The sequence below is a fragment of the Lepidothrix coronata genome, unplaced genomic scaffold (genome assembly GCF_001604755.1).
Source record: "Lepidothrix coronata isolate B3197 unplaced genomic scaffold, Lepidothrix_coronata-1.0 Scaffold219, whole genome shotgun sequence".
Classification (NCBI taxonomy): Eukaryota; Metazoa; Chordata; class Aves; order Passeriformes; family Pipridae; genus Lepidothrix; species Lepidothrix coronata.
In genome coordinates, this window is record NW_016690399.1 from 1,088,691 (window position 1) to 1,103,708 (window position 15,018).

Below are 15,018 nucleotides of genomic sequence, written 5' to 3' on the forward strand. Positions count from 1 at the left end.
TCAGCACTGAAAAGTCTCCATGAACACTTTTGCTAACAGAAAAAAAGTGACTTGACAGATTAAATTAAAATTGCATTTTACATAGAGAAATTACATATTCAAGAAGTGTGTTTTTTGACAATTATTTTGAAGTTACTTTGATATTTTCTTTAAAACATTGCTCTAGGAAAAAGTCCTTTGTTCAAAGAATTTCCTTGTTAACTTTAATAAGGATAGTCTGTTGTGGCAGGCAATGCACTTAACCAGGCACCTTTTACAGAAATACTAATGGAGTTAACTGTTAATGGGAACATTTAGCTATTATGTCCTTCTGAAAATACAGTGAAAGGTCTCAACCAGTGTGCAACCTGAGGCACCTTTCCTTGATTAAGTTGATCAAAGCTGGCCTGAATGCTAGGTTCTGATATATACAGTATAGATTAAGTGCTTGCTACTTTTGGCTCACAGAACCCTGTTCTAACTGTATTACTATTGTATCCATACACCAAAAACCAGCTACTGGCACAAGCTTTATTTAATCAAACTGCAGGAAGCACAGCACTGATGCTTCTACCACTCCTTCTCTCCAGTGTCAAATACACACAACAGAAGCTGCTAAAATTATTAATCACTCTCCCTTCCCCTTTAAGAAAATCCTACATCTCCATACAATACACACTTTACCATGAGCATTTATGCCTGTTACTACTTTGAAAATTGGCAACTAACTGACAGATGCCAGACTCTTCCTGACCTGCTTCAAGGAACAAGCCTTATTCCCCAGCCAGTCTAGACCTTATTCCATGTCCAGTGACCATGGCTTGCCCCCTTGATAGCACCACCACCACCTGGCATTTAGATTAATTTCTAACTCCTCTCTAACCCCTGTAACCTTCAAGGTGCTTGGGAACCCCCAGGGCTGGACACACACAGACCCTTCACCCCACAGCTCTGGCTGTGCCTGGGCACAGGTTGTCCTGAACACAGCTACTGGCTCAGCACCACCACAGTGCTCAGAATTCTCAGCAGCTGGGAAGACAGAGATCTCTCTCTCTCCCTGGATCCTCTCTGCCAGTCCAAAAAATACATTAAGCCTTTAACTAATAAATTTTTTTATAGATATTTTCTTGAGATCTATCAGAGTACAACAGATCTGTCTCAACAGCTTGAAGCAGCAGCTTGCACAGCCTAAGGCATGGACTGTGCACTCTGTGTGTGCACTCTGTGCAGAACCAAAGGTACAACGTGAAGGAACTTGAGAGCACAAGAACTGTCATGGCATGTAAGGACCAGGCCAACAAAAAAGGACACAGGACCACATCACTCTGCCTGGGTTGCACACTGCTATGATCACTGCCTCCAGACTGACCATGGAGGCACTGCCAGGTTAAAGGACACCTGGGGAGAACACTCACCACGATGCACCTCAGAAGGGGCTTCAGCAACAGTCTAAGCAGCAGTGGGTAATTGGAGCTGTTTCCTAAAAGTCAATGTGATCCAAATGGAGAGTGCAAACACCAGCACTCCCTTCACTCCAAAGCACATGCAAACAATTGCTGTAAAAAATCTAACTGAAAGGACATCTCAAAGTACTTACTCTCAGGTAATTTAATTTGATTAGCTAATATTAGGAGAGCAGATTTAAATCCTTCCCAGGCTGAGAAAAGATTTCAAGCTCTGATGATGAATATGCCTACTGAACCTGGGAGAAAGCTGAACTCTGGCACTTGTTCCAAACCAAAGAAAAGCTATCAACTGAAAACTGGTTCAGTATTTCAACTCAAACATTTTCTGACTGCACAGATAACACAACAATCCAGCGATCCAACAGAACGTGCATCGTGTGTACACAATTACACTTCTGGGTTCCCACCATCTTCAAGTGAAACAACTGTAACCTTGATTTTTCCTACTCCCCAAACCTTAATAGCTTTTACTATTAACCGGGAAGAATTAAATACATCAGTATATCGAGATGAGGGAACAGGATTGCCATTTCCCAAGGTAACTAACACTTTACAGCTTGCTAACCAGAGATATGAGAGACATTTAAATGTGCTGAGGTGAAAAACAGTAATCTAGACCAGTTTTCTTTGCTTTGTCTTAACATGATTATCAGATAAAAGAAGCTTTATAGATTTCTCATGCAACTCAACTGTCAGTGTTCCTTTGCCAGAGGTTCAAGATACACCTTCACAGATACTTTTTCTCCCAGACTGGTCCATTTTCTGTCTGAGGAGCTACCTGTATTGTGCTACCATCACACATCTTCCCACTTTTAGCCTTTCAGTACCTCCTTGCCCCATGTCCCTTAATAATGTTAATGCTCTATTATCCATCTTCAACTTCACAACTTCACAAAGGGCTGATCACCATGGAAGGAGTCAAGGCTAAGAACAAAACAAATAAAAAACCATATCAACATCTCCTTACCTTCTGTGCTTTATCCTTCTGAAATACAAAGACAGGTGGAGCAATGGCAGGTTTTTCTGTAAAAAGAGAAATCATTGGGGTTTTTTCCAACCACATTCATTAGTAACTAATATGAAAATGTTAAGTTCTGTGATGCCTTTACCAACAATGAAACCTTAAACCAGTTAAATCTCAGTTACACATATTGTTTCCACCAGTTCCTGGTAACATATAAGGAAAAAGGAGTGTTTTAAGGAGAACAACACAATCAATATGTGAAAACTATTTGTCTTTCCCCTCCAGATGTCTTTCCAACTAGTACTTGTACTGTACTTCAGTGCCTCAGGAGGAACAGACCCTTTGCTGCAGTAGTTCACCAGCTGAACACATGTTTTTCCTTCCCCATCATCCCACATGAATGAAAAGGGAGTTTGCTGTACATCTCCACATATCCCTTCCTCAAAGGTCACCTAAGTGCCACTTGATTACACTTGTATTTCATTATCACTGAAAGGTTTAGAGAGGTCTTAAATCAACATTTGCAGGTCTAAAACCAGATATTCCACACATTATTACAGAGGGACCAGTCTTTTCTGCATAATTTAAGGGCACATCTGCTTTCTACTTAAACCTCTGGATCAAGTATTAGCAGGACATTATTTTCTAAATGAGCACATTGGCATTTAGTTTGCAAGAACAGGATTAATTTCTAGAATGAGTGTTGTGTTTCCACTGTCCTTCATGATCTCACAACTACCTCAATGTCCCTAAGAACAAAAGGATACACACACAGGGGGAGTGTGTGGGATAAAGCAGAGGGGAGCTTCCCCAGCAGTTTAACAAACTGATGCACCTTGTGCATGAGTTGTACGTGCACACACACTATGCAGTCAGCAACCCTCCTGTTTTTAGGGCTAAAGATGAGTACAAGACTGCAGTGAAACAATGGGATTTAGGGAGAGATGGACTTTGGCTGATTTCTTTGCAAAAGTTCTACTTTTGCAATTATCCAGTCTTAGAAAGGAACCCAGACAGAAGAAAATTAAAATTTTTAGAGCTTTCACAACTTGAAAGGCTACCATAAAAAAGAAATATAAAGCCATCAAGAAGAATTACCTTGCACCTAAAAATAGGACAGTATTGTAAAATCCTCCATAAATCACTTGCAGCATCAGTAAAACACTTGGATCAGCATATAAGGAAAAGGGGATGAGATTGTTCATTTGGGAACTGATAGCTGCTACATCAGTTTGGCTGAAAAAGTGAAATTTTAACTGATATACACACAGAATTATGAAAAGTATTACAAGAACTGTGCATTTATTTGTGAGGGTGGAAGAGCATCTTTCTACTCTTCTGTGGATCTAAGTCAGAGGGATACCCAGCAAAAACACTGCAAGACTGATCTTGCAAGACTGGCATAACTTGTTCTACAAAAGGTGGAACTGATCAAGAAATTAGGCTCCTTACTACATAATTTTGCTCTTTTTTCCCTTTATTTTTTAAGCTCTTCTCTCCATCAAGTACTGTTGAATCTTAAAAATGCTTATTAATAAAAGCAATGCAGACAATCCATCTCAAAAGCAAAAAACAATCTATCAACTAACAAAGGTCATCAACAGACCCTTAACTTTGGTACCTGTCCCAAAAACCAGGCTGTGTCCAAACAAACCAGGAATCACTTTTGATCCCCTTGACCTCACTATAACCTGCTTGTGGGAGGCTCCACCCAGGCAAGGGCTGAGCTTTTAACCCTTGACTTCACAGTTTCACTCATTTCTTTATTCCCTGTGCTAATGTTTAGTCCTCATTAGTGCAGAGATCTGCCAGAATGTGGCACCTGATTGTGTCATGCACACCTTACAAGAGACTCCTGTACCAAATTCCATTGATACCAAGGAGAAGTGAACAAAAAACCCACTTGTTTGTCTAATGTTTAATAATGGATTGAAGTACTGAGAGAGAAGAAAGCAAACAATAAGAAAACCAGATCCAACAACAATGTAAAGAGCAGAGGAAACATGGGACAGGTGGCAAAAGACTGGAAGTTGATGCAAAGAACACAAAAAAATAGGAGATGGGAGTCTGGTGATTGAAAACTGAGCGCTCAGGAAAAAAGGAGGAGGATGTCAGGAAGAGCAGAAAGCTCACAGAAAAAAAAAATTTAGATGCAAAAACAAAGACTAAAACAGAGTGAAAAACACCAAATATTTGAGATTGTGTCCAGCTACAACAAAGGAGACTGGAAAAAGCATCTAGTAAAGCAAACTATGGCCAGGCATGTTAGTCAAGCTGGAAAAGGGAACACTTGTGCAACGTTTGAGAGTCTCTGTCCACCGAAGGAACAATCCTCCAGCACCCAAGCTCCAGGAATCTCACTATCACTCCTGCTGACTGTGAGCCCAACCAACAGGATGGCATCCATCAGGAATGGACAGCAGGCACAGCTATCAACTACACCAGAGCTTACTCAGGCACTTATTTCAACTTGTTCCCTACATCACTGAAGTCTACAAGATCACAACGCTGGAAACATTTCCCTAATTCCAGCTCAAGGTGAGATTGTCTAATCTGACCACCTCCATTAAACACAGCGTATTTTTCTGAGCCTTATTTAAGTTTTGGGGAAACATTTTCATTGAAGGCATTAAAAGCCAAGTATTATTGCCCTGAATTATCCGTTGCCTCACTTGGTAAAATACACTAGTGCCAAATTTTCCATTCAAATGTCCTGCTTCAGCTTTTGGTTCTTGATTCCTAGTTACATTTTTTTAAATGCATTTATGTACAGCTCTCTAGCACTCAATGTTTTTCCTACAAAAGGACCTATGCATGCTGTGTTCCCCTGTTGACTGAAGAGAGGTTTTATTTTTGTGGATCAGAAATGCAGATGTTCCATAGTTCTTCAGTTTTTCCCCTGAAGTGCCACTCCAAAACACAAAAAGAATTGTTTGTGCTAGCCAACCTCAGGGGCAGACAGTCACATTTTCTTTCAGTGTGCTTCCGTCCCATCAAGTTGTCTGAAGGATGAGGTACAGTAAAAACAGATCTGCCAGGTCCACAAAACTCTCACCAACTTAAAATCAAGCATGACAAAGGAAGGAAAAACCCCCAGCCTTCAAACTTCAGGTATAATACATGTAAGAGAACATGAGATCTTCTCCTTCACTCAAGAGACGAACAGTAAGAACACACAGTTCTTAAAAACTGAGGAACAGATTTTGTTTTTCTCCAGACAAGCAGACAGAAACATGGCAAAACAAGGAACTGGAGAAAAAACATCCATTTTCTAACCAAGTCAGTCTCAGTAAAGGTGCTCTGAGAAAGTCCAAGCATGTAAGAAGGAAAGCAAACCTTCAGTAATTAATGTCAGGGGCAGTACATCTCCAATCTGAAGATCTGGAACTCATACAAACCTGAATGGTGGTAGGCTGTCAAATCAGTCTGAAAACCAACTCAATCCACAGAACTCCTTCCTGCTGTTTATTCCCAAGTCACAGATATTTTACCCTGCTTGAACAACTACAAAAACCTCGAGAGCTGGTTTTCATGGGCTAAGTGTCTTTAACATATTTTACTGTCAAGTCATTATCAATAAATGCCCTATGTGCTGTCAGAAAAACATGTGTACTATCAAACCTTCTCAGCTTCCTTCACAAGCCTTTGAAACCAAAAATGGAGAAACAGAAAATACCATCTCAGTGGCTCAGGCAGAGATATCACCAACTCATATTCACTATTTAAGGTGAGATATTTAACTTAGATATGTGAGCATTAGCAGCTGTAGCAAACTCTCCCATGTCAACCCTATTTCCTACAGCTGGACAAACATCCATTCATGTCAACACAACCACAGCAGCAGGTGCACCTCCAGCAGCCATGAGATGTTAGACCTTCCCTGCATCGTGGAATGCCCCACTACTGAAAAAATCTAAGGGACCAAGGGCAACAAGAAAAGCTTCTGTAGGTACACTGGTGATAAGAGAAAGGCTAAGGAAAATGTGGGCCCTCTCTGGCAGGAAATAGGAGACCTGGTTACTGGGGATATGGAGGAGGCTGAGGTACTCAATGACAAGTGCTCCAGACACTGCCTGAGTTACAGAAGGCAAAGGCAGGGACTGGCAGAATGAAGGACCACCTGCTATAGGAGAACAGGTTTGAGACCATCTAAGGAACCTGAAGGTGCACAAGATCATGGAACCTGATAACATGCATCTGTGGGTCCTGAGGGAACTGGCAGAAGTGGCTGAGCCAATCTTCATTCACTGAGACGTCACGGCCATCTGGTAAAATTCCCACTGACTATAAAAGGGGAAACATAACCTTCATTTTTGAAAAGGGGAAAAAAGGAAGACCTGGGGAACTATAGGCCAGTCAGCCTCACCTCTGTGCCTGGCAAGATCATGGAGCAGATCCTCCTGGAAACTGTGCTAAGGCACATGGAAAATAAGGAGGTGATTGTTGACAGCCAGCATGGTTTCACTTACACCTGACAAATTTGGTGGCCTTCTGTGATTGGGTGATAGTGTTGGTGATGAGGGAAGAGTGACTGACATCATCTACCTGGACTTGTGCACAACATTTGACAGGAGATCCTTGTCTCTGAATTGAAGAGACATGAGTTTGACAGAGGGAACACTCCCTGGATAAGGAATTGCCTGGCTGGCACACTCAGAGTGGGGGTCAACAGCTCAATGCCCAAGTGGAGACCAAGTTTTTGGGACCAGCACTGTTTAACATCTTTGTCAGTGACATGGACGGTGGGATTGAGGGAAGCCACAAGAAGTTTGCCAGTGACACCAAGCTGTGTAGTGCAGCTGATGCACTGGAGGGAAGGGATGGGGCACCCAGAGGGACCAGGACAAGCTGGACAAGTGGGCCCATGCAAACCTTACAAAATTCTACAAGGCCAAGTGCAACTCCTGTGTCTGGGTCAGGGCAATCCCAAGCACAAACACAGGCTGAAGAGGGAATGGATTGAGAGCAGCCCTGAGAAGGACTTGGGCATACTGGTGGATGAGAAGCTCAATATCACCTGGCCATGGGCACTCACAGCCAAGAAAGCCCCCGTGTCCTGGGCTCATCCCCACAGGGTGGGGTAGCAGGTGAGGGGGGGATTCTGACCCCCTGACCCACTCAGGTGAGACCCCACCTGGAATCCTGCATCCAGCTCTGGGGCCCCAACATCAGGAGGATGTGGAGCTGCTGGAGAGAGTCCAGAGGAGGCCACAGAGATGGTCCAAGGGCTGGAGCCCCTCTGCTCTGGAGCCAGGCTGGGAGAGCTGGGGGGGTTCACCTGGGGAAGAGAAGGCTCCAGGGAGACCTGAGAGCCCCTTGCAGGGCCTAAAGGGGCTCCAGGAGAGCTGGAGAAGGACTTGGGACAAGGGGGAATAGCTTCAAACTGACAGAGGGCAAATCTAGATTAGATATTAGGAAGAAATTCTTGACTGTGAGGGTGGTGAGGCACTGGCACAGGTTGCTTCATGGAGCTGTGGACATTCCATCCCTGGCAACATTCAAGGCCAGACTGGATAAGGCTTGGAGCACCCTCATCTAGTGGAAGGTATCCCTGCACACTGTGGGGGTGTTGGAACTCTTCAAAGGTCGCTTCCAACCCAAAACATTCCAAGATTCTATGAAAATAGGAAGAAACACCTGCAGGAGTGTGTTTCTCTGCAGAGTTCTCAGGCTCACAGGGTAAATCCCATGGCAAAGCAGTGACAAAGGCCAAGAAAGCAGTCATCTTCACCAGAGACCATTGTCTCTCCTTATGCCACCATAAGGGCACAGGATAATTCACATTGGAGGTCTCTAGTCCAGCCTCCTGCTCCAAGTAAGGGCAGTTCTGACCTGAAGTCAGGCCAGGTTAATCAGGTTATCCAGCCTGGTCTTAAAATCCAAGGATGGAGGCTGAGCAGCCTCCCAGGGTAATCTCTTCTACTGCTTGACTGCCCTTATGGCAGGGGAAAAAACCCACCCCCACCACAAAAACTCAACCTTTCCCCTATTTCCAGCCTAAACATCTCATTCCACCTCTCACCTTTTGTCTCTTGTCCTTCCAACATACACCCCTCCAGTGAGCCTGGGTCTGTCTCTCTAATGACCTTCTCACAGCCCCTGATAAGCTCCAAATGTGCCTCTCTGAAGCCTTCTTTTCTCTAGGTTGAACAAATCCCGTTCCTTCAGCCTCTCCTAAAACCACATGCAACCCAGATCACCAAACATCTTGGTGACTCACATTAATCTTTAGATTTTAGAACGAACTCAGGCCCCATGTCATGAAAACAACTTTCAGCACCTCACCAGATCTGCTGTAGCCAGGTTATTGAGAGGAGAGTTTATTTCTAGAGCTAAGAACTACAGTGTTTCAAACACCTTCTTTTTAAATTTACTCCAAATTACAGTGAGAAATGCAATAGTGCCTGATTACATGGAAAACTACATTAGAGGCAGGGGAAAAAAAAAAAAACAAAGCACCAAGGAACTTCCTGGCAAGTAAGCTCTTGCCTGGATCTCAAAAGCACTCTTCAACAACAGAAGCACACAAGTTGAAAACTGCTACTCGACTGTAACTCATTATAATGAGAGAAAAAGTGTACCAGCCCTGTGAACAATGAATGAGTGATAAAAAGGAGAAAAGCAACTAGGGTGTTAACTGAGTGAATATACTCAGAGTGGTAATTTCTCACCTTTTAAGCCTGATCAGGTTTATCTGAGAGACAAGAAAAATGTGAGTTCAAAGTCAGGTTTAATTATGCTTATGGGAACAGTGCAGGCCACTAAAGTGTTCTTGGGGTCTTTTTCACCTTAATTATTTTATTTGCATCATGAAGAGCAGAATAATCATGATAAATACAACACATTAAGAGATACGGGCAATTTGCAGGACCATAAAATTCCAAAGGTGCTGATAACAACACAAGATTCTCTTTCAATAGCTACAAAGAGACTGAAAGCAAAGACCAAGATGCCACTCCATGAGCTGATCTGCAAAAAGGCCCCCACAAGCAAAGTCCAGCCATGTCAGAAAGAACAAGCAACGTGACTGGATCATTTCTGGCCACACTACACAAGTGATGTCATGGTGAACATAAATGACACTGGGAAAAGAGAAACTTCTGCCTCCTTTTTAAAACTTTGGTAAGTGGCTGTTTATGAAGTAAAACATCAGATGTTCTTGTTCATGTTCAAACTCTTTTTTTTTTGTCTCCCATGGCATGAGTTAGCAGGTTATTTCCACAGCTGGCTGGGAAGGTAGAACCCCTTGAATAGTTAAGATTAAATAAAATTTTCCTACATCACATTTAAAGCATAAATCTTAAGTGTTTGCAGAGCATGTGTTATTTCATTTTCCAAGCCCCTGTGGCATTAATAGAAATAAGTTACCCTCTGCAAAATTAGGTAATTTTACAATTTTAGATCAGGAACTTCACATAAAGCAAATGTCACAAGTCCAAAATGGAAAAAAGTAGCTTATTTTCACATGACAGAAAGAAGAAAACCCCGAGGGAGCCCAAACACTTTGCAATGTAGGTAAAATATTTATAAGGAACTCCCAAAAAGCATTAACAAAAGTTATTAAAGCATTTAGATAGCTCTATCCTGTAAACCAAATAGTTCTTTATGGTGTTTGGGTGTGAATTATCAGGACATGTCTGTCAGCCTAACTTTCCACCCACTAATCTATCTGAAGTCACCATGGGGAAAAAAAAAGGGTCTTGTTTCTAGAGAGAGTAGTGAGTGCTGCCTTTTCCCTCAAAGTAACAACACACCTTCCTTTCTCCAAAAGCATCCCACAAGTGTGGCAAAGGAATGACACTGACTCCTCTGCAAGGAACTGCTTCAGTTCACACACCTTCTGGACACTTCATACAGTCACAGAATACACTGAGCTGCAAGGAACCCATCAGGATCATCCAGTCCAACTCCTGGTGCAGTGCAGGACACCCCAACAACCCCACCATGTGACTGAGAGAACTGTCCAAATGCTTCTTGAGCTCTGACAGGCTTGGTGCTGTGACCACTGTTCTGGGGAGCCTGTTCAGTGCACAACCACCCTCAGGGTGAAAACCTTCTCCTGATATCCAACCTAAACCTCCTCCAACTGAGCTCCAGCCACTTCCTCAAGTCCTGTCACTGGTCATGAGAATGAAGAGATTTGTACTTGGCCCTCTGCTGCCCCTTGGGGGGACAGATGTTGAAGGACACAATGAGATCTCCCCTCAATCTCGTCTTCTCCAGGCTGAACAAACCAAGTGACCTCAGCAACTCCTGACAGGGCTTCCCCTCCAGACCCTTCACCCTTGTAGCTCTCCTTTGGATACTCTCTAATAACTTAATATCTGTTTTATACTGTGATACCCAAAACTGGACCCCAGGACTCAAAATGTACTCTGCCACACCAGTGCAGAGCAGGGTGGGACAATCCCCTCCCTCGCCCAGCCAGCCATGCTGGGCCTGATGCCCCCCAGGACATGGTTGGCCCTCCTGGCTACCAGGGCACTGCTGACTCATGGCCATCAACCAGGACCCCCAGGCCCCTTTCCACAGCACTGGTCTCCAGCCTCTAATTTGATTTAAGGTAGTTACATACAGTAAACCTGTTATGATCATAAACTGTAAGTTTAATGACCTCATAAAGTGAAGCAAAGTTGCAGGCACCTCCTGAAAGGGAAATGTGAAAACATCCATCAAATTTTAGCCCTGAGAAAAAGATGTTTCACCTTTCAGCTATTGAAAAGATAAAGCAATTCCTTCCCCATACAAGGAGATCCTGCTGGCTAGAGTGCAGCTTCAGCAGCAAATTATAGACAAGCAAATTACTACTTGTGTATTAGCAGCAAGTTAATGAGAAAAGCATTTGGGTTCACATAAATTGATAGGGCTGACATGAAGCTGCTGGTTCTCTGTGATACTCCACTGCCACCTGTGTGAAGTGTCAGTTTTAAGACGTGATCCAGCTGGAACACCAAAGAACAAAGACTTCAGAGAAAGTTTCTAAGAGCATTCAGTAACCACTTTATACAGCAGTAAAAGTAATAATTGTGCCTACCATTCCAAAATCCTGGTTTTCAGTAATTAACCTCACAATGACAGTCCCCAAAACCTTTATCACAAGGTCACTAAATCTTTGCAACGAAGTCGATCAAACTTCACACAGTTGGGGAGAAGTTACTCTCTCCTCCTCTTCATTAGCTCCACACTTATCAGCTGATCTCCTCTCATCCTGAGGGGCAAGACCAAGACCAGGATCTGTTCCTATGAAACTTCACAGTACAAACTTCTTTGGAAAGTGGCACTAGGATCCTTCACCCCCCTTCTCTGCAGTAGAGGACCCCCTTAATCCAACAACCTTCTTCTGTCAAGATACAGCTGGCCATCACTCCACTACAAAGAGGTAGGGGAACAGTTTCACCAACTCACTAGAGAAAAAGGAAAGACAAGTGAATGGAAAAAATTCAAGGAACAATTAGAATGAAAAAAATAAAGTAGTTATGAGCATATTAGAGGAACTGCTTGTAGCTTTGAAGAAAGTTATCACAGAAAGACCATCCATTAAAACAGTTTGAAGTCCTAAAGGACATTAGTAGAATGATTACTGGGAGGCAGTACTGACAGCTCAGCAGTGATTTAAGACATTCAATAGTCTAAGAGAGGTATCAACTTAGAAGGTAAAGATAACTAATACACTGTTGAAAACAGAAAAACCAATTAACGAATTGAAACAAAGGGGTGTCATGGTAAAAGAAACAGGTTAAAAAAGCTCTGCATTAGTAAAATGAGAGGAGGCTGACAGCACAAAACCCAGAACTTTTCAAGGGCAGGAGAAGGTTTGCTGCAGTAATCAAATGGGTAAGAGAAGAAAAGCTATTGTTCAAACACACTACACAGTCTGAAGGAATGGCTGAAACCTCATTCTAGGTACTCGTGTCTACTGTGTGTCAAAGAATAATTAGCTTCACACCTCACAGTGAAGTATGATTGAGACAGCTCTGTTGTACAGATCAATCAAGATTAAGGAACATAAAGAGCTTTGCTGTAACCACACTTGGTTTGTGAACATGAACATTTAGCTATCAAATACTTCAGACATGAGAAGACCAATACGAAGCAGAAGGTCAAAGAATATTTTAGCAAAATATTTTGCTATCAGCAGCAAAATATTTACTTCATATATTCAAATGAAAATACCTACATTCACCTACAACAATGGAGAAATAAAACAAATGGAAGTGTTTAAGAATGATGAGAAAACAGCCACCTGAGAAGACCCTTACCATGACAGACTGCAAACAAGGCGAGGAGAAAGACAACAGAATTCACCAAGTTTCAGCAGAAAGATGCCAATTCCAGAAAATGCATGTATTTCCACTGTTACATGAAGAACACATGCCTCAAAAATGGAACTGGAGGAAAGAAAACTAACAGCCAATGATACCAGAAGAGCGGGAGACAAGGGTTCCAAAGCCAGCTGATCTCGCTTAAATGTTACAAAAGATTGTATCACATTCTTATTGCAAGAAGAAACAGAACAAAAAGGATGAAGATGACAACTTGGGAAGGAGATAAAAATATAAACTGAAAGGATTAGAAGGTGAGGGAAGTCACTGGAGGCAGAAAAGGGTCTGAAGAGAAAAAGATCAGATGAAAAAGTAAGGATGGGATCACACTCCCCCCCGTCATCCCAGACAAGACCCTGCAGAAATAGAGGTAAGTTGGCATCAAAAGATGCAATAAGTACTGGTAACTGGGAATTCACTGGTGAACCTAATGTTCCCCAGCAGAATGGGGAGGCAAAGTGAAGGGCTTCTATGACATAAGATAACTATTCCCAAGCTTCTAGTTCTAAAAGAACATAATAACCCATCAAAATTCATTGTAAGGTCATTATAATGACACTGTGTAAATACTGTCATTAAGTTTCTCACAAATAGTCATCACATATTTGACAACTACCATTCTTGAGACCACTTATCATCCCTCCTTGGGCACTGACAGCTCATCCTGAGTCTGGAAGCCAACAGCCCAACACATGCTGCATCACAGGATTTGTCAAATAACTTAAATGCAGTTGTATTGTCAGCTGCTTGTAGGCCTCAACTTCAAGGGCTGCACCTACCACAGATATTTCCTTCCTGTTGTTTAATATAAATATCAGAGCCATAACTGCCACTGATGCACAGTTCAAATGTAAGAAACAGTCTTGAAAAAGGGGCCTTGCATCTCTTCATTCACCTTCCCTGAGGCATCTCTTCCCCTCTTTCATTACCTGAGAAGAACGAGAAACAGAGACAGCCAGGGCAAACTGGCTTTTGTAGAAACACTGAGGGACATTTGTCATTCCCAAAGGCAAACTACAGATGCCCACTGACACTTAAAACATCACTGTACACACCTTGGGGCAGAATACCCAAATCCTGCAGTGGTGCAGCCCAGGTTCTCCTAATCCTCTTCAGAAAAAAAGTCAAACCACTTTACTAACAGATTTTTGAGGTTTTCAGCTCAAAAAAATAATACATCTATTATCTACCTCACCTCGTTTTATATAACCGGTTCTATTATTCTCTCAGCTAGAGAAAGGATTAACACGGGTGTAAGCGAAGGAAAGAGTTACAGCGGTGCGAAAGTTGTGGACAATGACTCCTAAAAGCACCTGGACAAGGCGGGGCCCAAAGCGGCTCCGAGCCCCCCCCGGGGCCCGTGCCCGGCACCGGGCCCGCCGTCCGCGCCCAGGGAGCACCGTCCCGCCCCCCCACGGGGGCCACCGCCCAGCGGGAGGCACCTGCGGGCGCAGCCCCGGCCCGGCCCCCGCCCCGCGGACAGCGCGGCGGCCCAGCCGGGCGCTCCCTTTGTCCGGCCGCTCGTCCCGCGGGGGTCGAGGCGGCCGCGGGGAGAGGGCCCTCCCGAGGGCGGGCCCGTGCCCGGGCGCGCCGCTAAGCGCGGACCGCAGGGCCGGGGGGGCCGGGGCTGAGCGCGGGGCCGGAGAGGCCGGCGCGGGCCGGGGAGCGGCGGCCGCAGCTCCCGCCTACCTTCGTTCGCCAGGTCCGCCATTTTACTGCCTCGGCCGCGCCCACAATGCACCGCGCGGCCGGACGGCACCGCGGGCCCCGCGCGCCGCGCACGCGCCGATGGACGGCGGCTCCGGGGCGGCACCGCGCGTGCGCGGGGGGTGGGCGGCGGGTCTGGCCCCGCCGCATCCGGTGCCCTCACGGTCCGTCTCGGTCCCCTCACGGTTGGTCTCGGTCCCCGCGGCCTCTCTCGGGCAGTCCAGTTGCCGTCCCCGTGTGTCGGACCGTTACGGGGCCCCCGTGGGCCCGATCGCTGCCCTCGGGTCTCCGTGCCTCTGCTCCCCCCCTCCGTGGCCGCAGGGCCCAGGCGAGCGGGCCGTGAGCTGAACGTGAACGGTTCCCGGTGCCACGTCCGGCGGTCGCGGTGCCGCAGCCCGGCCGGGCTCACGGGGCAGCCATCCCCGTGCAACGGCTGCTCGGGGACGCTGCCGGCCTGAACATTGACTCATGGATTATCCTGGGCTGGAAGGGACCCACAAGGTCCATCCAGTCCAACTCCTGGCCCTGCCCAGACACCCCAACAATCCCACCCTGTCCCTCAGAGCGTTGTCCAAACGCT

General features: G+C 44.9%; 1 protein-coding gene across 3 annotated transcripts in view; it reads right to left on the bottom strand.

Annotated features, from left to right (window-relative positions):
• The window catches only part of RANBP3 (RAN binding protein 3), a 47,162-nt gene extending 32,665 nt beyond the window's left edge, over positions 1–14,497 (bottom strand). The window contains exons 1-2 of one of the 3 annotated variants that reach the window (XM_017833710.1): positions 14,421–14,497; positions 2,413–2,468 (exon numbers count right to left, since the gene is read on the bottom strand). In XM_017833710.1, the coding sequence (XP_017689199.1) occupies positions 2,413–2,468; positions 14,421–14,442 (78 nt within the window). In that variant the 5' untranslated portion in view covers positions 14,443–14,497. The remainder of the gene's footprint in view (positions 1–2,412; positions 2,469–14,420) is intronic. The other 2 variants (XM_017833708.1, XM_017833709.1) reach the window with 2 other exon arrangements.
• Positions 14,498–15,018: the final 521 nt, after the last annotated feature.